Source organism: Tachypleus tridentatus, chromosome 1 (assembly GCF_004210375.1).
Source record: "Tachypleus tridentatus isolate NWPU-2018 chromosome 1, ASM421037v1, whole genome shotgun sequence".
Classification (NCBI taxonomy): Eukaryota; Metazoa; Arthropoda; class Merostomata; order Xiphosura; family Limulidae; genus Tachypleus; species Tachypleus tridentatus.
The window spans coordinates 77,552,823-77,576,608 of NC_134825.1; the positions used below are offsets into that span (position 1 = coordinate 77,552,823).

At 32.3% G+C, this 23,786-nt stretch overlaps 1 protein-coding gene across 2 annotated transcripts in view; it reads right to left on the reverse strand.

Annotated features, from left to right (window-relative positions):
- LOC143252973 (nucleolysin TIAR-like) overlaps nt 1–23,786 on the reverse strand; it is a 226,893-nt gene that overhangs the window by 180,179 nt on the left and 22,928 nt on the right. For both annotated transcript variants that reach the window (XM_076505988.1, XM_076505954.1), the window contains exon 2: nt 19,725–19,820. In XM_076505988.1, coding sequence (XP_076362103.1) covers nt 19,725–19,820 — 96 coding nt within the window. The remainder of the gene's footprint in view (nt 1–19,724; nt 19,821–23,786) is intronic.

Below are 23,786 nucleotides of genomic sequence, written 5' to 3' on the forward strand. Positions count from 1 at the left end.
TCACCTGAAAAAGCCACAGTCTAAGTTATTATTGTTTCTGTGTCTTCACCAACGATTTCTTTTTTGCAAAGTTTATGTTAAATATGCTTCTTTTTACCATTTGAATTTCTTGGAAATGGTTGAGTCTTTGTTGGCTGAGATGGCAATAGCATTTAAAAGGTCTTGAAAGATTTGTGGGGAGAGGAGAAAACATCAACTGAACTGAGACTGACATGGTCTAGCACGATCCACAACAAGATGGATGCCTTTCCCTCAGCGCATGTTCATGTTCTTCATCTAGACTTAAGAGTCATATGGAAGAGCATTTGGAGAACCTTAGTTACCTTAAAATTGCACACGATGACAATTAGATCTGGTTCTCAGGTTGATAAGTTTGTTTAAGATATTCACACAAAGCTACACAAGAGCCAACTGCAGTAGCCATTCTTTACTTTAAAGATAGATAAGGAAGTTAGTCAACAATACCCACCATTAGCTCTCGAGCTACTCTAATCGAATACTTGGCTTTTATTAGCGATTATGAAACATTCACGATACACCAAAATGCACAGTTTAATTTTTTGCGGTAATAGGTTGGGAACATTGAAATTGCGGTCAACAACCTGTCGCATTGACCATTAGATCATATCCAATCCATACGGTGATGAAATGTCTGGAAATTCTGAAAGAAACTGAGCCATCAAGTTATTGATATGGTGGGTGAAATTTATCTAAAAAGTGTTTCAGAGATGATAAGTGCTTGCCAAGCTCAAATTACTCATCTCAAAACCCACTGCCTCAAGTACTACCACAATTTGTGATATAGTTACAGTTGATATCAATAGGTAGTCATGGCTTTCCAGGCCCTGTTACCATGGAAACACTAGTACTGAAGTAGTGGAACAGTTCACGAGAGGTGCTCTGAATGAAGAGTATGGAGTTTCTACTTTAATTGGGAACTACTTTAAAACTGAAACAGTAACATTCCATGTCTCCTGATACATTAATATAGAAAACACATTTCTTTGTAACCACGATGAAACTAGCAAAGTCTGGGATCCTTCTAACCAGGGTTTTAAATTCAAAATTCTGAGCCAGCTGCAAAGCATTTAAATGTAAACTCCCTTCAGTATGTAAATTTGGTGTGAAATATAGAAATATGTTTTATCAGATAGAAATATAAATTTACACATTCACATGTGTTCACAAATTTATTAAAGTGTGTTTGTCTTCTTTTTTAACAAGTTATTCAAGAGTTTTTCGGAAAATTAAACTTCGTGGAAACTCCCTATGATGGAGAACAAGGTAAATTCCGTAAAACACTTCTGAGACATCGATGGTTTCAGATACATTTTAATTAATTTTTACTTTAAAAAACTCGTCTCAGCAAAAATAACAATTATAGGAGCTGTAAGTTACATCTTAAGTGTAATGTACTGATTGGATATATTACTGTTAAACCTTTCTTAAATAAGAAGTTGTGTTGTATCTAATTCGTTTTAGTTGATATTACATTTAATTTTATATATAATTCCCTTTACCTTACCACTGGGTTTTGAATTTATTTTACCTACTCGTATAGTAAACTACAATAATCTGAGTATGTGTATACTGTTATGATATTTAGTCTAATACATTATTCCATATTACACAGCCCGCTATAATAATGATAACAATCACTTCAATATGTGAGTCAAAGTTTATCTAATAATTGTCACGTCAGTAGAGCCACACGGATCAAAGAGCACGGATACTCTGCCATAACATAATCAGTCTCTTGGTGCGGTTGAATCGGGTATGCAGACTGTCAAATTTGTTTTTGTATAATTTGAACACTCTTTCTAGGAGAGGCATACTTCATAATGGTGAATAGGGAGAACGTGTAATAGTCGATTAGTTGTTTACCAAACTACCTGGTGTTAAAATGCTAAACTGACCATTCAGAGAAAGTGATACATTGTCCAAATGAATATGCCAAGTGGAACATTTTTCGTTACATAGGTTACATCCCTATTCTGAAGCTGTAGTCTTAAGACATTATGTTCCTTGTTTTATATGACGTCTCTTATCTTGTATTTTTACAGAAATCTGAACAATTCTCTTGAGTAAAAAAAATAGTAGGTGTCTTCTGCCAGTCTTCCTTTCTTTACTCATTTGAAACTGGTGTTGTCTCCAAGTATTAGTTTGTGGGTGTAGCTTGTTATGTACTAGAGATATATTACAATTATATTACATGAGAATATAATTAATAGCATAACATACCTCCGGATAAACAATTCTTTCTAGTCTGATTATATCTGAAAAGAAAGAACTAAACATCTTCCGCATGGAAGTATATAGATCTGTTTCGACCACCTATAGACAGAGAATGGAGGAGTCTTTGATACATTTTGTGACAAATAAAATTTCATAAAGAAAGTCCAAAGGTTTTGTCAGAATCATTCAATGATATAGTTCATTTTCACTGTTTCATCTATAAAATATATTTGAATTCTAATTAGATAAATATTTTGACAAAGTAAAAAGAAAGAAAGTTTCAACTAAAATACTTAGAACTGTTCGGTTTGCCTCTAATAAAAATAATAGTTTATTTCCATTATTTTAAATAATAAAATTGAAAGATAATGAAATTTACAGTTACACATGTTAGCAACATCTATATATCTTGCACCATTTAAAATATGAGCGTGTGTGCTACTAAAGGTGATACTCATTTTAGCTTGGAAATCATTGATGTTAACAGGATATCATCTAATGCGAGTGAAACCTACTTCTCTTAACGTGATATGCACTTTAGATGCTTTAACTGCCAAGACTTGAATTTTGCTAAATGTGTTCTACGGTAATATTTTAGTTTTGGAGTTTTTTGTTTAATATCTTCATGTTTGGAACGTAATTACTCAGTTCGATAAAGTATCCAAGTGTCTACAAGAACACTTAGTTTAGCCTATGTCCAGACTCATAAAAATGCCACAAGAGCAGAGTAGTAAGGAATTAAATATTTAGGTATGTAAAAAATATTGATATCACAATTGTATCAATATAACCACACATTTCCTTTCAATCAATATGTTAAGTTTACTATTCATAAACTTTATACATTACAAAAAATATTTAAGTTAATAATAATTCGTTACAATTTCCTTAAGCTTTAATAATGTTGGATTAGGCGAAGTTTATGAATAGTAAACATATCATGTGGTTAGGGGCACTCGACTCATAATATGAGGGTAATGGGTTCGAATCCCCATCACACCAAAATATGCTTGCCATTTCAGCTGTGGGACGTTATATGTGATGGTCAATCCCACTATTCGTGGGTGAAAGAGTAGCTCAAAAGTTGGCGGTGGGTGGTGATGAGTAGCTGTTTTCCATATAGCCTTACACTGCTAAATTACGGACGGCTAGCGCAGATAGCCAGCGAGTGGCTTTGTGCGAAACTCAAAGCAAACCAACTTTTTTAGTAAGTTGGCTTCTGTTAACAGAATGACATACGATATTGTCTACAAATGCTTGTACATCATACAATAAGAACAGTTTTACTATTAGTTGTATTAATATTATTAATTTAAGAAAAACTTCGAAAAGTTAAAATCATTGTAATGGTAATCTTTTGCATAATAACACCAGTTTCAAATACCAAACATTCATAGAAGCCACTTCTGAAAAATTAATTATAACTGTATTCCAGCTTCAAGAGAAACCGTAAATGTGATGGTTCACGACTTCCATAGTCTTCAATGCTGAGGTACTACATGGTTGATACAGAAATTGTTCACGACCAATAACTGAAACACCATTTTAAAGTAGATTTAGGTAGTATTCAACATATGAATCACATACCCAGCTACCACTACTTACTGCTACTTAACAGACTAGTGAACAACAGGATCCCCTTTTTTAAGTCAGTAAAAAAAAAATAATGGTATGGAGCATTTCAATAAATACCTTCGTCTTGCCATCTAAATTAATCATCAAATTAATCTGCTTCATAACCGTGTACACAACTCAGTTAGTGGTAGCAGTTAAACCTAAACATCGGTGTGATTCATAGAAATAACTTGCACATTATTACAGGTACTTGTTTATGACATGTACCTCCTAGTGGCTCAAAATTAAGTCTAAAAACTTATAAAGGTAAAAACTGGGATTCGATACCCGTGATGGGGACAGCACAGACAACCCATTGTGTAGCTTTGTGTTTAACTATAAACACATACGTCTGACGTGTAATGAATGCTTAGTAAGTCCTACGTGAGCTTAACTATCAAAATGATTATTTTCTTCTTTTTGAATTTCACGCAAAGATACACGAGGGCTATCTGCACTAGCCGTCCCTAATTTAGCAGTGTAAGACTAGTGTAAAATATTTGAAACTAACAGTACAGACCATATCATTCAACACAACACCCTACAAGCTTGTAACTCAAAGTAACCATAAATAAGACCAAACGACACTTGTAAAAAGTTAATGAAACTAGACATACCAAAATGCTACAATGTATCGCACAATGAAACTTTGATAAAGAGCACATATAACCTTGTTGGTCAATTTTAGATGCATCAGCTATGTCTTACAACGCTATCATCAGAAGAAGGAAAGAGTTACAACAAAAAATAACTTAACACGCGTATACAACTTTTAAGAGATTAACTGATTAGTCAACTGTTGCTCTCCCAACTCACACAAAAACTTAAATTCTTTAATACTGCGGCACAATCTTTAGCTAGAAAAACTCTAGGTTAGAAATAAATTTGAACAAATAATTTTGCATCTAGATTTCCAAAACTTAAGCCAGTACTTCTAATATTCAATCAATTTTATATTTGCATTAATTTCATCCCAAAATCGAAACAATCCACACATAGATGGATTTATCAAGTACCTAACAATTTTGAGCACTTTAATCAAGTCTTTTCTACTTCTTGTAAGCCCTAGAAGCCAAGTTAGAAACCCTTTTAGCCTCTCTTAACATTTTAAATCACTTGAAATAGGAATCATGCTATTAGACCTTTTAAGTACAATTTCCAGTATCCTAATATCCTTCTTATTAAAAGAAGGCCTAAACAGCATATGGCTCAAAAGTTATGACTTCCACAGAATTTTCTAGAAAGTAAAAATAGGCTTATTATTCTACAATTCAAAATTTATATTAATAAAATCAAGAACTCTTCATGTATTTTTTGTACAACTTCTAATGCTCAGTAATTCTGTTTGTCCATAAAACCGACATTAATATTATTGTAATACAAGAAATAATTTTTTCATACCACAGATACGTGATTTTACATTATATTTTGTTCAAATTTGGGTCCACTCACTTCGGATGTGAGAATACCTTTATCTTTAAAAAAAAAAAACACTATTTCATAGATTGTTAATATTATTAGCTAATTTAAAAATATTGATATTCGAAAAAAATATTCAAAATGAACGACAAAATGGACACTTGAGGAACACTAACTATTTTCATACAATCATTCGGACAAAAAGCTTATTAATTACCACTTTGCTTTCTACAACTCGGCAAAATTTCTACTACGAACTTTGTAACTATTCTACCAATCCCATAAGCATCCAACTTACTAATTACAAAAAAAAACAGCTACTTCGTCAATGTTAAAGAAAAAAAAATCCTATTCAGCTTTAGAGAAATTGATCATTTGGGAAATCTTCTAGACATGCAGCATCTCTTCCTCTTTGTCATTAAATTCTTTTACTGTTGAATGAGTTTAGAAAAACATATTCACCCTGAACATTTTGGGTCATTACCTAATATATATTTTTTCAAACAAGTTCTGATTATACTCAAACAAAAATAGATTTCCGTCATAATATTTAATGTACAGTATTATACATGGCACGAAATCAACATACGATGGGTACCAAAGTCTTCTAATAATAATGTTGGCTCTGTAAACATTTAAAAGTATATTTCCGATTGTCACGAAAAAACCCCGGGTTTCCGACCAGTGTAAATAGCAATATACTCTGAAAGTAAATATTACAAATATTTGGACCACAAAATTTTGATATAACGGCAGAAAATCATTTTAAGTGCATGTTTTCTTCTGTTTATATCACCTATTAATTTGTAGACTATTTGAAACTTTTGTCCAAACATGAAATGAATTCTCGCTGGGCATGAACCGAAAGTTAACGTGAATTGCAGTTTAGAACCTTGTAAAACAGCTCAAGTCTAACAAAAATCATAAAATATCCATGTGCTGTTTCGATTTGATAATTATATTTGTACTCTTTACATGTAAACTAAAATCAATTTACGTTAGTCCTAGGTTACTAAGCTTTAAATTTCAGGTGTGTGTTAGTACTTGCTTGATGTTAGAAAGTTCTATGACGCAAAGTTGGCTGTTAAAATATTGGATGTTTTTTTATGAAGAATTATATACCTTAAAATAAAAGAGACTTCACAATAAAAGAAAACTTACTCTTTTGTTTTTTCGAAAGTTACATTTTCGATACCCAAAAAGCTCTTCTAGCACCTAAAATAAGGTCGTTGGATTGATCTGGATGGTACTTCCAAAAATAATTTACTTTTATGCCTTGCTATAATATCAGGAAAAAACAGTGATCTCTTGAGAAGAGATAATAATAACAAAATCATCAAAGATCAAATGTTGGCACCTTTTGGGACATCATCTTAACAGACAGCTGAAAAATTTAGCTGTCCAACTATTTTCCATCATACGAAGTAACCCATTTAGGTGTTGGCATGACTAAACTGCAAGAAAAAGATATCATTACATGCACAACTGATGGTACTACAAAATTCCTATCGCAAAAAAAGTCTTTAATAGTAGAGCGCCGGCGATTGTATTATATCTTCAACACTTGCATGCAGTAGATCCGCCTACCCCTCGATACATGAAAAAAAACAACAGACAGTTCCAAAAGTGGCCCCATATGACATAGCATTGGCCGAAATATAATTTAGCCAGGAGCAGACTGTTCAGAGAACAAAGATAGGGCTCTTCTATTAATGTGTCAACGCAGAGACTATATAGTTGAGTCCAGAGCAACCCAAGAGAATTGCTGATAGCGAAAGAACATTCGTCAGGCTAAGGTGCCTATCCAAAGAATGATCTCTCAAAAAAGAAAAAAAATAAAATTTATGGCTTTTCTGGACAATCTACTGTCTTCAGTATAACATTTATTACAAAAAATATTGCAAAATATGACCGATTTTTTAAAGAAACATAACTCTTTTAATTCAGTTTGTAAAACAAAAGAGCGAAAAGTATATTTTTGAGAATATTATTATTCTTTTACCTAATTCATTAATGCCATAGATTAGTGGTATTGATACTCAGCATCGAGTGGAATTATCATATATATTGTAAATGTGAATATTTGTTAATGAAAAGTTATTTTTTTTTCTTTCTCGTGTTTAAAGTTTAGGACTAAAATATGAAATTGTACAAGATAATCTAACCAGACTGTAAACACATAAAAGTTCAATAACTAAAATGTAAATAATAACAGAAATACGTCACTTCCACTTTTAACAGACTCACAAACTCCTTTTTCAAAGGTCTTCCTGAGTTTTATAAAGTATCATAGTTAATAAATAAGACAAAACTGTACCTCATTTTCTAATAATAAAGTAGCTAAAGCCTAAGAATACAGAAATAATATACTGAAATATTCGTGCATGTCAGAGTTTTTCAATTTGGAGTCTGTACCACGCCGGGAATCCAGGACAAAGGCCTCCATAAAATCTAGATAGTTTCATTTACAAAACTTATTGCTTTCAATCCCCACTAGGAAGTTCATGATAGTTCAGAGTACTTTGGGGCACATTCCTCGTTATTACTTCCTTTTTTTCATTTTTATTTTAAAATACCCTTAGAAATAGGTTGCCGCCTACTAGCTGAAGTACATTCCTACAGGTTTAACAACAGACAACACCATCATGCTTATGAAATAAAATGTTGTGGAACGAAGAATAAATAAGGTTTTATTTGGGCTTACGTTAATGTTGCTCATTTTATTACAATCTCTATAAAACCCAAATAACCATTTTTTTCTCTGTTGTTTTTTTATTCAGTCTCTCTTTCTAGTGCCCAGTGTAAGTGAAACATAATAATAATATTTTATCTTTATAATTTTTAAGTATCTGTAAGTTTAATACTTACCTTTGCGATGCTTTCCTAAACGAGATCTAATCTAATTATCATAAAAAAATGTAGCAGGTTAGCCCTTAAAAGCTATAGTACATTAGAATGTTTAGGCGTATGTGTTCTGTACCTTATTTATGAAATGTATAAGTGTTGAAATGTTTGAGAAGTACTGACGTACGGTACATAAAACAGGAATGTTTGAAGGTATAAAGGTTTATATATACACATTTTAAACATAAAGGTATGAAAATTAAAACCCAATTAGATTATTTGCTTAAGCTATAACTAAAGATCGAGTAGCTTATACGCAAGTTAAGCCATAATTAACGATCTAAATACTTTGGAATGTGAAGGCACGCAGATCTAAACATCTCAAAATTTGTATGTCTTCATTAAGTTAGAAGCCTAAATACTCGAAATATAATGATAATGACCAGTTATATCAGTTTTGTTTACCTTAATCTGTATACAGTGTTTTTCACTGTCTTTTAGTTTTATAGATCTGTGTGTTTAAGATTTTGATTGGTGTATTTTCTGATGTATTACAAGCTTTATTATTAAAGGCTTTTTACTATGTTTCCTATTAGTAAGTTTTGTTAAAGGAAATCCTTATGCATATACACTGGTAAACATGAAAGCTAATTTCTCAAAGCCCTACACAACACAGCAGTTCTGTACTCAAATATACCTAAGTATCAATATACCTTTTCTACAATATTTCCTCATTTACTTCGCAGCATCTAGCTCAGTATCATTTACTAAGTTAATACCGATAGCAACTATTCCTCGTTAAGTCATTGGTAACTTTCTGAACTTACAATGTTAAAATCCGTGGTTCGACACCTAATGACAAACTGATTGCAGCTAGTCCAATGTGTAGCTTTGAACTTAACAACAGTAACGAAGGTTTCTCTCATCACGCCCTCTAGCAAGAACGTTAAATATAATTTGATGTACAACAATAACACGTTCCCTAGCTGGTAATTACGTGTACTATTATTTCATATTCCACACTGAATTCATGACTTTCAAAATGCGTGTTTCTAACCATTTCGTAGTCAAACCTATATATGTGCATCAAGGACTGTATTTAGAAATAACTAAATATTTATAAGCATTAAATTTTGTCTTTTTACCTAATACAATATTGTATTTGTAGGCTTAAAAATTTGTATCAACTGGACTTGTGGATGGATTTAACATAAACGTTTACATAACTGGGTTTGTAATTTTACTATATATTTACCTCTATGTGATAATATAGAACTTATTTTTTAGAACAATGAATTTTATTTCTTTAATGTTATTGACATTATCCAAATAATTACATATATCACTGTCTATAACGCTATTTAAAAGACAATTTTTTTATTTAGAAACGTCTTAAAACTGTTTATTTTCATGTGTGCTTGATATTTGATAAACACGATGAATTCGTACTTTAACCAAATATGACTGAAGTAAATCTGAAATACAAGTGTTAAACCTGTAAATATTTTCTTAAGAATCTCTTCACATTCAAAACAATCGTTGTTTATTATGTACTTGTCCAGTGTTTCTAAACCATTAGTCTGCGGTTTTTTACGTAAACAAAGGGAAACTGACAAAACATTCATATGTAAACCATAATACCATTTCTTTTTACTTACAATGGTGCTAACCCTGACCTCATATCAGTTCCAACAGTTTGTTAATATATGTTATTTTAAAAAATGAGATCTCACTAGTGTAAAATCCTAATAAGTTTTAAAAAACATACTTTGGAAGTCTCACATTCGTACTTTAACGTTTATTCTAGAGAAATATCCGTGCTGAGCAAAGCACAGATAGCCCATTGTATAGCTTTGTGCTTAATTACAAACAATTGTTTGTTTGTTTTTTGAATTTCGCACAAAGCTACTCGAGGGCTATCTGTGCTAGCCGTCCATAATTTAGCAGTGTAAGACTAGAGTGAAGGCAGCTAGTCATCACCACCCACCGCCAACTCTTGGGCTACTCTTTTACCAACGAATAGTGGGATTGACCGTAACATTATAACGCCCCCACTAATTACAAACAAACAAATCCAAATAAATATTAGTGAACAAAGAGTCTACATCAAAACATAGGCAGTGCGCATTGTTATTTAGCTGTACATTTTTAAGTTCGTTAGAAAATTCAAAACTATATTTATTAAAAGTGTAGCCCTCCAGTAACTTAAACAAAATCCCCTACTTCATAACATGTAACCATATCAAAAACTACTTGTATAAATGAATAGCCTCTATATTGTTTGGAAACTCCAAATAAAATACCCGGGTGGCTACCTATGTTTTTTTCTTTCTAGTGTGGTTTGTGTAGAATTTCGCGCAACGCTACTCGAGGGCTATCTGCGCTAGCTGTCCCTAATTTAGCAGTATAAGACTAGAGGGAAAACAGCTAGTCATCACCACCCACCGCCCACTCTTGAGCTACTTTTTTACCAACGAATAGTGAGATTAATCGTAACATTAAAACGCCCCCACGCCTGAAAGGCGAGATTACGAATTGAGTGCCTTAACCACCTAGCCATGCCGGGCCTCTTATGAGTTTTTATCCATAAATATCTTGTTTATGTAATGAAACTTTGTATTTTGTAATTGAAGGAATATTCTGTAATTTTTCAATATACCCATTGTAAAGTTCTTCTCTAAGTTAGAGAACGTTGTATTGTCATTTAAAATATTTCCCCTTTGTGAATCAGCGATTAACTTGAAGATTTACAACGCTAAAGACAAACGTGCAAACAATGTATCAATAATTTTAGAAATACAATATCTATTGTTCAAAAGTGCTACTTTAGAATAATTATGATATTATTCTACTGAGATTCCTTATTACTAACAGTTCGTCTTTATTAAGATTATACGGTTCCTACTTAATTCTTTAATGATAACAGAGGTATTCCGTTTCGTTACTATCATCCAATATTCTATTTTGCAAAAGTTGTTGTACTAATTTCTCAAAATACAAGTAAGTCTAACGTTATCACACAGTAGATAAAAAAATAGGAATACGTATAAATAGGAATCTGTAGATCATATGCCGCTTAACACTGACTATCATAATAATTTTTCGCACACAAAAAGTACATCATTTATTTCGTACGCATTTAAAATATAAATATGTGAAAGTAACATACTGAAATAGTTATAAAAACGCCAAGAGTAGCAAAAGCTGTAAATCAAAGTTACGAGAAGATGACGCGCTAACTCTTTGAAATTTTCTAGTTGTATGACATGTCTTTAATTGTTTTTAGTTTTAATCATTTCTAAATGAGTTCAATTCGTACGTTATGTTTACAAACGTCGTTTACATTAAATTTCTTCTTAACAAAAATCTATCATGAAAAGTATATTAAAAAGTAATTTAATTTGAATAAATATGAAAGTGTGATAATTAGGGTTTATTTTTTATTAAAATTACTCAGGTAAATAGGCTAAAAACAAAACAGTCTACTATATGTCGGTTTAGATAAATTTAAAACCACAATTTTACCATTTTCATTCAAAGCCTTCAACAAAAATAAAAGTATTTTTCAGTAGGTAAAACAAGGAAATAATGAGATATGGTGTTAAGCAATTAGAAAAACCACTTCACATTGAAACAAAATGTATACGTAAATAGATATATAGCCATCAGTAAACGACCTGTATATTTTCTTCACTAGAAAAATAAGTATCGTAGGTGACTGTGCCTTTTCTGTGTGGGTACATTAAAGAGAATAAGTTATATACATGAAAAGTTAGAACATGAGTTACAAAGGTGAATATTTCTCTGGGGTGATGAGTCTTGCTTCATCTGACACTATGCGTACAATTAAATGTACAAGTGTACGTCAACATATAGTGTGAAAAAACGATACTGGTACATGCTGGAGTGAATATCACTGAAAAAGTCTTCTAGTTTCGCAGTGATTACAATCAAACTTTATTAACAAATTCATCCTTTTTATTTGGACGGTTTTAATATTTATAACTTTACTCAATTTAGCCTATCTTTTATTAGTTTTTATGGGTATGCTCGATTTTGTAGTATATTTTCACATTTTTGTAGTATTCCGCTGGTACAGCGGCAAGTCTACGAATTTCCAACGCTAAAATCAGGGGTTAAATTCCACTCGCTGGCCTTAGCAGATACCTCGATATGGCGTTGCTGTAAGAAAACACACACGCATTTTTGTATTTTCATCTAAGTTTCTTTTTTCAGTTTTCGAATTTTACGCTCTATCTGCACTCAACGCTGTATAAGCTAGTTTTCTTATTTTCACTAAACTTAGCCATACCTTCTTACGTATTCATTTACTTGAACCATTTGTTTTTCTTAATAATTGCAACTTCATTCAGCTCTCAGTTATTACAACTTCATCAGTCTTCATTAAAATTCTCTTTGCCAACAAACTTTTATCAATGTTATAATTTCACTTAAGTCGTTAGAAAGTTATTATATTATTTTCATAGTTCCAGTTAAATCATTCATAAAGGACTTATTTCACAACTGTCTTAACTTTACACGTTTACTATAGTCGTATTACGGTTTTTTCCAAGGTCACAAGCAGCCTAACGATTTTTACCCCGGAATTCAGATTGAAAGATCCAGGGATTGAGTCTGTGTTATGTAATTAAACATGCTCTGAAGTTTCAGCTATGCACGGGAGCATTATAAAAATTACAACAAATCCTGCTTTAAAGTCAAAAGTAAGCTATTAGGCGGCGAGTGTTGCTGGCTGGTTAACCTCCCTCTAATCATCAACCTTAAATTTAGAACTGCTATGTCTCTGGTCATGAACCTGGCTACTTATCCCATGTGTTGCATAAAGTTCTGTTTAAGCTATAAACCTCACGTTTTCCTCAACTTCTGGATGATCTATTTACACAACTTGCCTTCAAGTTACAAACTCCTGCGTGTCTCTCGATGGGTTAGCGAGAAGCTTACAGAGTTACAATGCTAAAACACAGAGTTCGATTTTCAGTGGCGCATAAAGCGCAGTAAGCCGTTGCGTATTTTTACTCTTAAACTAATAACAATATTCTCAAATTATGAATTAATCATGCATAAAGAAAGCCTCGCAGTCATATGATCACTGTAATAGCGCTACATGTGAAAATCAAGTATTTTGAAGGACATTTGTAATGATATATCTCTGGTAAAATAAAAGAAGCAACTCTTGGTGTAAAGAAATTTTACTAAAACAATGGCATGGGAAACAAGAGCTTGTAGTGAATGGCGAGCACTGCGAATATGGAAACTAAATAGATGAAACTGGGTACAAGTAAAGAAACGAAGTAGTTTGAGAACCATATTTTCATGGCTGATCCTAACTTCGTCAAATACTCTAACAACTTATTCAAGAAAATATGTCACAGTCAGCAGAAGGATAAAACATAGAGATAAGACAACGGCAAGACTTAAAACGCAAATAATAACTCTTCCAATTTCGAAAAGTGTCTCTCAGAAAAGCTCCCAAACTGCTTATACTCAATACACCTTGGCCATGACGGTTGTTAAGTGTGATGTTACGGTCACGTGAGTATCCAGGTCTACACATAAACTATCTTTCCACAAGTTTCTAGCTGATTATAAAAAGATGAGTCAATTAATGAAATCAATCAGGTAAGATCTACACTGTAGATCACCAACGAGAGCCACCTGAAAACATTGTCATATTATTGACTTGGTAAAACAAACAGTCATGTTTAAAGACACGAATGACAATGTTACGACGTTTGTTTGTTTGTTTTGGAATTTTGCAGAAAGCTACACGAGGGCTATCTGCGCTAGCCGTCCCTAATTTAGCAGTGCAAGACTAGAGGGAAGACAGCTAGTATCACCACCCACCGCCAACTCTTGGGCTACTCTTTTACCAATGAATAGTGGAATTGACCTAACATTATAACGCCCTCACGGCTGAAAGAACGAGCATGTTTGGTGTGACTGACATTCTAACCCACAACCGTTGATCAGCTGATTAATTTCGATTTTGTATGCGTATGTGCATCATTTTGAGAAGCGGTCAGTGTTGAATGGCCATAAATATGGACTTACAGCAATACACTCTTCTGAAAACAAAATTTAACACACACTGCTCCTCAGTCTATTTTATTAAACATTTTAACTACTTGACAACTTACCTACTATTCTGATGTAGGTATCAAAATTAGAGTTCAGTTTAAGCGTCATGTGAATGTACAACCTGTCGTTCAAGAAATTTATTTGTTATTACCATTAAAGTTCAAGTTGATTAGGTTATCTTAGAATGACTTCAAATATGTAAACCATCAAGCAACGTTACAACTACTGCCTATGTAAAGCTGCTGTTTATTAGGATTATATTTTTACATTGTTTGGCTAAAGTAAGTAATGTGACAACACTGAAAACTGATCGTTTTGGGGAACATCTCTTTTCGCGCAAAATACTCGTACACTTAAATTATAAATAAGGGTTCAGATCGGGGATCTATAACTTCCTGGACGAGGATATCCGTTGTACTTAACGGCATTGGAAAACAAAGAAATACGGATCATCTGATGATTCAGGGTCTTACAGATATACTTTCAACAAGCTATGTTTCACCCCGTCGTAAACAAATTGCGTCACTTTGTAACAGGTGAGAATCCACGAATACAAAGGTCAATGGCAAAAGCCACCAACGCATCAACAGTACGAAATATAATAAACCAATATCCCTATTGGAAAAGCCACAAAAATCATGTGTATAATTGTTGTTTCTATCACACGTCTGTTTCATTACATTCCTCGTCAGTTGGAGAATGAATCCACACAAAGATATACCAATCAAGTGTTGAAACAGCGCCTGTAAATTTCTGTTTGATGGAAGTGTAATAACGGTTGCTAGAGGACCATCGTCCTGTACTACATTATGTTTATTATAAAAAATTGCGAGGAGGAGGAATCTGTTTTGAACATGACAGCTCGATGTTGAAACCTTTGGCAATGGAAATTACATGCATGGTCATCGTGACTGAACATGGTGGTATGAACTATAAAGAAATGGTGATTCCCCAAAATCGTTTTAATATATGTTACTCAATCTCTATATTCAATCTTTCTGTTGCCTTAAATTCACAACCAAACATAAAATACATGCACATTGTTGTGTATATGAAATATTTAAATGGCTACTGGAAACTAAAAGCTATGGTCATTCCCCTCAAAGTTCAACCGGATCAAGGAACTACAATATGAAGTTATGTTTCAAAGACCAATTGTTTTTATGTTTTTGCTATTAGATAAACTTCCTAGTTCTTAGGGGTGGGGATAACTTAGTTCAGACGAAAAGTTACCGTGGAATGTACGAGTAAATACACCTGTACTGTACTTGTAATTATACTTCCCTGTTGAACTTGTACATTCCATATTCTGGGATTCATAAGCATTGAATACTTTTCTGAGAAATTAAATATAATCACTAAAATAATAACACACCGTGAAGATTGTTATTGATTCCATGTAAAAAGTAAACCTAAACTTGATAACCGCGTAGCGATTGATACATATATTGTGGGAAACTTTACTTATTTGGTAATATTTCCCAACCTATGTGACAGTCAAAACACAACCTCAAATACAGATTGATATTTGGAATGTGTGCGATTCGTAATCTGAGGATCGTGGGTTCGCATCTCCCTCGCGCCAAACATGCTCGCCCTTTCAACCGTAGGGGCGTTATAATGTTACGGTCAATCCCACTATTCGTTGGTAAAAAAAGTAGCCCAAGAGTTGACGGTGGGTGGTGATGACTAGCTGCCTTCCCTCTAGTCTTACACTACTAAATTAGAGACAGCTAGCACAGATAGCCCTCGAGTAGCTTTTGTGCGAAATTCAAAAAACCAACAAACAAACAAATATTTGGAATGGTTCAAATGTCTCATGAAATTATACATATATTTATGAGCTTTTAAGTTTAACTCTATGACAAGTTAGAAATCTTGATACTATATCAAATCCGAAGATTATAAGAGAACAGTGTCGAATAACTGTATATATCACACGAAAATAATTTCATTAAAACTTATAATAAATGTATTAAACACGAGAAAGAGACAAACCAGGTTAAAAACTGATAAAACTGTAATTCAGTCAAGTTTAATACACTTAAAATATGTTTATTTTGTTAGCGAGAGGTTAATGCGAGTTTCAAGTATTCTATACCGCCAAAACTGAAAACTTTATGAGATTCAACAGTTGACAAAGATATGATGTTGTGGAGGAAGAATCACAAAGCATTTCACAATATTAATTATGTTGTAGTAATATCCAAAATAATTCTCTTGAATCGCAATTAAAAATTCAAGGAACGTTGAAAACGCCTTAACCGTAACGTATTCAAATTTCAAACATGAAAAATAAAGAGAATAACAAAAGAAAAGACTTTACTGCTTGATTTTTTTTTACCCTGAGAAGAGTCCGTATCGCTGAATGTACCACAACTCCTGATCAATACCATGATTACAACCAAATTAATTGTATTATTTGTCCGAGAGAGCAAACCAGTTTCTTCATTATCAAATACTGATTCGAATATTCGATTTTATCTTTATTTTTAGCCGCTGATTGCGAACTATATACAAAGTTATGATCGCCCAAAAAGATAAGTTTCTATCTTTCCATCCAGTTATTTCTAAACTGAGGTTCGGTGTTTAATTTGTATTTTTCAGTCACTACCAACGATATCTTATTTGCAGAAAATTCCGATTTTTTATCATGTGACCAATACACTGTTTTTTTCACACACATATTCAAAGATAAATCCATTTAGATTTTGCTGCCACTTCCCTGAGTTATCTTCCTCCATCAAAACCACATTACGAGAAGTCGTAAGAACCACCAGAGTTTAAAACTGAAAAGACAGTATTTGCATGTGGATGATCGCGTATATAAGAGCGACTCCCAATCAATACCCGAACTTAGTTCGTGTGTTATCCAGCGTTAAAAACGTCTATGGTGATGCTCTACAGTTTTCCAGTTCATAGAGCAGCGACAAACAAGTTGAAAAAAATAAAGTGAATGTAAATTATAAAATGCGTACGCAGATTAAACCAATATACATAAACAGACATGGAAGAAGCCTGAATACTCTTATACTTTAACACAGCATTTTACAGTCTATTAAATATTACTCGTTTGATTGCTATGCGTCACATTCTGATGAAAAGTATCAGTGGAGTTTAATAGTATGTCCATTCACTCCGAGGTTAAGGACATTCGCACAATTATACATATATTTTTCTAGATATTAGTCGATCCCCAGATAATATAAGGGATTATATTAGTTATGGCTCTCTTTTATAGTACATTCGTGTATATTAAAGTTTCCTGTTCGAAAGGAGAAACAGCAGAAAATATTATACACATCTGGTAGATTATGTTTTAACATATTGAGCTTTAATATCCATCACCTACTTCACTAAATTTAACACTATCGCCACCTAAAACTCTGCAACATACCTTTATCTCGAAGCTCATATAATACTTAATTACCATATAAAAATACTTTTTTATTTTTGGAATTAACAATGTCATTAAAAAAAAGCTTGCATTTATAATAACGACATTCATTGTTGCTTATAGCTAGTTTTGCTTTGCCATTTCACATAATATTTAAATTATTAAGCAGCCCTGAAGGTAAGACACTTGTACTTCAGGTATTTGTTTCATATTCTTAGTTTTGTTTGCAGCGTTCGTACACAATAAACGTATTTTCTTCTTATTCTTTCAGGTTCTTGAAAATTATGCTTTATTTTGTAACTTATATATGTTTATATTTATCTTGCAAACATATAGTTAATGAAAATTTTCTTGTGGTTTTAATATGCCAATTAAATTTAAATATTCTTCTATTCTCCACTAAAGAACCATTTTTAGTACTAGTAAAATTTATATAGCATTTTAACAAAAATGTATTAAACTAAAAAGGAACCGACAATTACTTTAAACATATCGAGACTCAACAGAATGAAAAAAAAACAACAACACAGATTTGATTAAAAAAACACAAAATTCACGCAGTAATGATATTAATAATGAACAATTAATTTTGTTAATACTACTTTTAAAATGTTAATGATAATTCATTAGAAAAATATCTGCATTTAACGTTAAACACATGCCGTGGAAGTAATCAGGGTAATACAATACACCTTGTTCAGGATTGTCTCATGGTTTGTTTACACATGAACAATTTCACCTTTTCAAATTTTTACTTCACATTAAGATGACGTTAACGTAGGAAATCTACTTTAATAATTTTATATAGAATGTTTTGAAGCCATCTTGGTATGCAGGAAAACTCTAAGAAATTATAACAAAATTTAGATAAATATTTTTGTAGATCCAATTAAATTTCTAATATTACACGACTACTAATTTTATAGAATAATCTCCTAAATTAGAGATATTTCAAAACGTGGGATATCATATAAAATAAAATGTTTCTGTTAACTATGTTTTACCAGTTGATTTATTTATTGGTGCTCACGGGTTTTCGAATTCAACATTAAATTCATTTTGCTTACAACTTATTACTTTTTGTGCCTTCCTGTTACGACTTTCATTATAATGCCGGGTCACATTAAAACGTGTAACAAATACACAAAAGCCTTATCCATCTACATAAATATCTACAAAGATCAAAGTACATTAATTTTAAACCTTGTTATTTGTATCTTAATATAATAGTAAATAAATTTTAGAATAAAAACAAATTAAAGTTTGGTGTTTTCCGATGATTTCTATCACGATAACATAAATAGTAATTATATCAGCAACTCCTGAGTATATTATACATCTAAGAAACAGAAATAAATTATTAGTATCAGAAAAAAAAAAAAACATGGATCACGGACTATTAAGTTTTCAAATGTCAAAGGTTTACTAGCAATACGTATTTTAAAGGTCCATCTACATTTCATAAAAGAATTTAATAAAACAGTTCAAATACATGATGTAGATTTTAAACCATTTCTTACTGACAGGTAGACACGCCAGCCACTTTATATGAAACAGTTTTCGAGCGCTACAACTTAATGCATTTAAATGTATAAATAATGTTTTAATAACTCAACAATGGTTAGTTCCTTATTGATTTTACCCACTAATCATCTCACAGTTTCACTAACCAGTTTTCTACAACAGAGAAAATCATTAAACTATGCTCAAATTATGCATCTTACAACCAGCTACATTCCTAATCGATTTTAAGTGCTTGTCCCGGTTTTATATTACTTGCAAGACAAGGGAAGGGCTCAGTAGATAAAGAATAATGCTACATCCAAAGTACGCTTCCCACAGTAGTGAGGTAGTTAATGGATTTTAATTGCCAGCTACCAGATGATTGAAGACTTCCAAATGGAAGACCTCGCTAGAGAAAAAAAAAAGTCACAATAGAACGTGCTCTGTGATTTCTGTGACGATATTGATCTGTGCTTGTGTGATTTCAATACCAATATCAAATGAACAGCAAAAGTGAAGCAAACAGAGATGAAACAGACACTTTAATCCACAGTTCTTCTGTCGTTACTATTACTTCTTTTAAGACACGAAATATAAGTGGATGACGACAAACCTTTCCCAAACAGTGTCTCTTGTTCATTGCAAGCAATGCAGCTGCAGCAGCCTGGTGGTCGGAGAAGTCCACGAAACAGTAGGGGTCATTCCCAGTCTACAGAAAGGAAGAAAATTATCGTGAAATAAACCTTCCAGTGGAATTTAATACAAAATACATAAATCAAGCTTTTACCCTGAAAACTTTCATAATATTTCAGTATGATAAGCACCCAAATGTTCGTTATATCCCGCAGCTGTGGCTCATCATTCACGAAAATCGATATCGACATCTGAAGGATAGTAATATATATCTTTCCAATTTAAAAGGCTGAAAACACACGCATATATAACAATTGCCACGATGACACTCAAACATTGAGTATTGTACTCAGCAATCTCATCATTGAACCTGAATCAAAAATTAGATGCGCGTGTTTCTTTTTAACTTAACAATTTTATGAAATAATTTCGTACGTCAGATGAAATGTGACACATCAATACGTTACTTTAGACAATAAGTTAAATGTGATAATAAGTAGCAATGTTTGATTGTGATAACGTTGAAATCATTTAACATACAATAAAGAGTGACCAACCTTCTGCAAGCTAAAAACACTTTTGATAAATATACCCAAGAAATCTAAATTACGTAGTTTTATCACACATACATAATTCCCAAAAACATGAAGTTGTTAAAAATAAATCCTGATTTCAAAAGATGAATAAACAAAAGTGCGTATACGAAGAACGTCATATGTAAAAAAAAAACTAACGTAATTTCTAATATTTTGCATAATATACAGAATCAACACACACACACCTCGTAGTTCATCGGTAAACTTCAGGGTTTATAACGATAAAAATAGGAGTACAATGCTTGCAGTGGGCACAGCTTAGATAGCTTATTTTTAGCTCACACAAAGAGAAGCAACAATTATAATAACACGAGATAATTTAGTATATTGAGTGACAATTATATGAAAATGTAAAAAGGAACCGAAAGCTCAGCATGGCCAAGTGGTTAGGGAGATCGACTTGCAATTTGATGGTTGTGGGTTCGAATCCCGTCACACCAGCTATGTTCGCGCTTTCAGCCATGAGGGCGTTATAATGACGGTCAATCCCAGTAATCGTAGGTAAAAGAGTAACTCAAGATTTCGGTGAAAAAATCACACGTTATTTTTGTAACCATCTGAAAAGCGAATCAAAACTAGAACAAAAATGTAAACTTAAACATTGTGTTAGATGTTTATTTTATAGTTAAGCGCAAAACTATGCAATATGTTATCTGTGCTTTGACCACCATGGGTATCGAAAACCCGGTTTCTAGCATTGTAAGCCCGTAGATATGCCCTTGTGCCACCGGGTGACTATGTTAAGTGAAAGCACTTTATTTATTTATATGACCCCAAAAGTTACTTTACAATGATCACCCAAGTTTAAAATTTGTCAATATTTCAATAAGTATGATGTGTCGTCCTATATAACTTAACTTACAATGACCAACTACACCTAAAACTTGTCAATACCTCACTATGATGTGTAGCTTTATATAACTTACAATGACCAACAACATTTAAAACTCGTCAATACCTCACTGACTATGATGTGTAATTCTATATAACTTATAATGACCAACTACATCTAAAACTTGTCAATACCTCACTAACTATGATGTGTAGTTCTATATAACTTACAATAACCAACTATATCTAAAACTTGTCAATATCTCACTATGATGTGTAATTATACATAGCTTAACTTCGAATGACTAACTACATCTAAAACTAATGAATACTGCGCTGTGATGTGTAGTTTTATATAAAAAATGACTACAATGAATTAAGAGTATAAGAAAAAATGTTTTGTTTATTTTTTGTTCCCGTTAAAGTAAAAAAAAAACTACTCAATGGGCTGTTTACACTGCGTACAATACATGTATCGAAACCCTATTTTTAGGGTATAAACACTCAACATTGCTGCTGAGCTGCAGGAAAAAAACCTGACCAGAGAAAGATACAAAATAATTACTAGTTTCATAACAGAGTACACAAAATATGATAGTATACCAGTCTATGATTATCTTTAGAATTTACCAAACTTTTAAACGTGTAAAGAATTGAATGTTTGTTAGAGAGCAAAGTCACATTGGACTATCTGTTGTTTCTATGACGAAAAAAGAGTATCGACACCCGGAGTTTAGCGTTGTAAGACTCTAAAACATCTCTGTCACACCGAAGAACTGACAGAATGAATTGAAATTGAGTCTATCTGTGAGAAATGTTTCATTAGATTTGACTTTCAGAAGTTATCACTAGGTCGATTTGATATTGAAAGTATCTTTGTTTTATGTTTTTCTACTTAGTAAAAACAGCAAGTTGATCTGAATAAATATACTAGACGACGAAAGTCTGTAGTGTTTCAATAATTCATGATGCCGTGAACTTAATATATATATTAATTATTGTTAAGATTTTTTTTGTACATTTAAATGTACATCTCAGTGAAGAAAAAATATCTTAGAGACTTAATCTATTCTTTGATTCATTTCTTCCGGTATTACTATTTACGATTACTGTATTACAGGCATTGATGTTTCCGGTAATCCTTAATTCAATACAACTACAATACAAGTGAAAGTGTTTTTTGTTATTGTTTTATATATATATATATATATAGGTGGTAAATAACATGATGATTTTAATCTTATCCATATTTCTGCAAAATGAAGATTCCTTCCGAGAGCAGGTTCGTGCACATATCCATTAGTTTTGAAGACATCTACTGAATTATGTGTCGTATTAGCTTCGTTTTGACTTTTATCCTTGTTATATACAATATAAAACAAAAATCGCTTTAGATTTTAATCTTTTAAAGCGGTTTAGTCTGTTGTGTTTCAATGACTTCCAATAACATAGAATGTGCGAAAGCAAACCCAAAATTGAAAGCAATTTATCTCAAACTGTAGATGGAATCCACTTTTGTTAACTCAGTAAATTGTCACTTTCTACGTTGTCCACGAGAAGTACATGTATTTGCAGTGTATATTTAGCATTACATTTGAATTCATATGGAAATTGAAATATAAAAATTGAATGTGCAATTTAAATGTTAAACACTAGCTTGTTTTAGCCTTTCAATCCCAGTATGATAATGGTATAACCAGCCATCGAAGAACTATGCACGTGTTTATCGATAATTTCATGCAAAACAAGCAAACCATCTGTTTCAAGAAAAGATTACATGGTTGATGCTAGCGACAGCTGGAGGATGCATGCAACGCTTCTATAAATATAGAAGGTTGTGTCTCCTCTTCCCCTCCTAAATGTATAATTTTGGTACTGTGACATTGCACTAATTCAAATATTTCTAAGAACATTAAAAAAAATCAGTTCTAACTCGTAGTTCTTGGAGTCGTTTTTTTGATAGACAAAAAAAAAAAGATATTTTTGGCAAGAGTACCATAGATCCATATTTTTCACAGTCGAGAAATACGAGTTGCTTATTCATAACAATGTAAATTGTTCTGATTCTTTCCGAGATGAAAGCCACGATGTGTCTAATAAAGAAGTATGGAACAACCGTAAAACTGGAGATCTAAGAACTCAGATCCTAGATCTAGATGTATTTTTTCTATAATTCCTTCTTGGGTTTTTTTTTACACAGATATTAAAGTGTCACTCCTATTTGAATAATATTACTCACAATGTCTTCTGTTTGTTTCAAAATTTGCACAATATTGAGGATCTTGATATTTCGTGAAAATGCGAGATTCGTAGGTTAGTTTGTTGTCTTACTGTTAAGCACAAAGCTACACAATGGGCAGTTTGTTGTGTGCTTATCATGGGATCGAAACCAAAATTTTAGCGTTATAAGCCTTCAGACTTTTCATTGAGCCACTGGAGAGGCTCTTCTTTTAGTAATAATGAAAAATGGATAGTCATCAAATTTCGCATCAGATTAAGTATCCGTCAGATATTTCAAAAAATAAAAAATTTTAATCGGTTTCTGAGATAAAAACATAACCTTTAATGAAAAATATTTTAAGTATATATTTCGAATAAATATATATTTATAATAT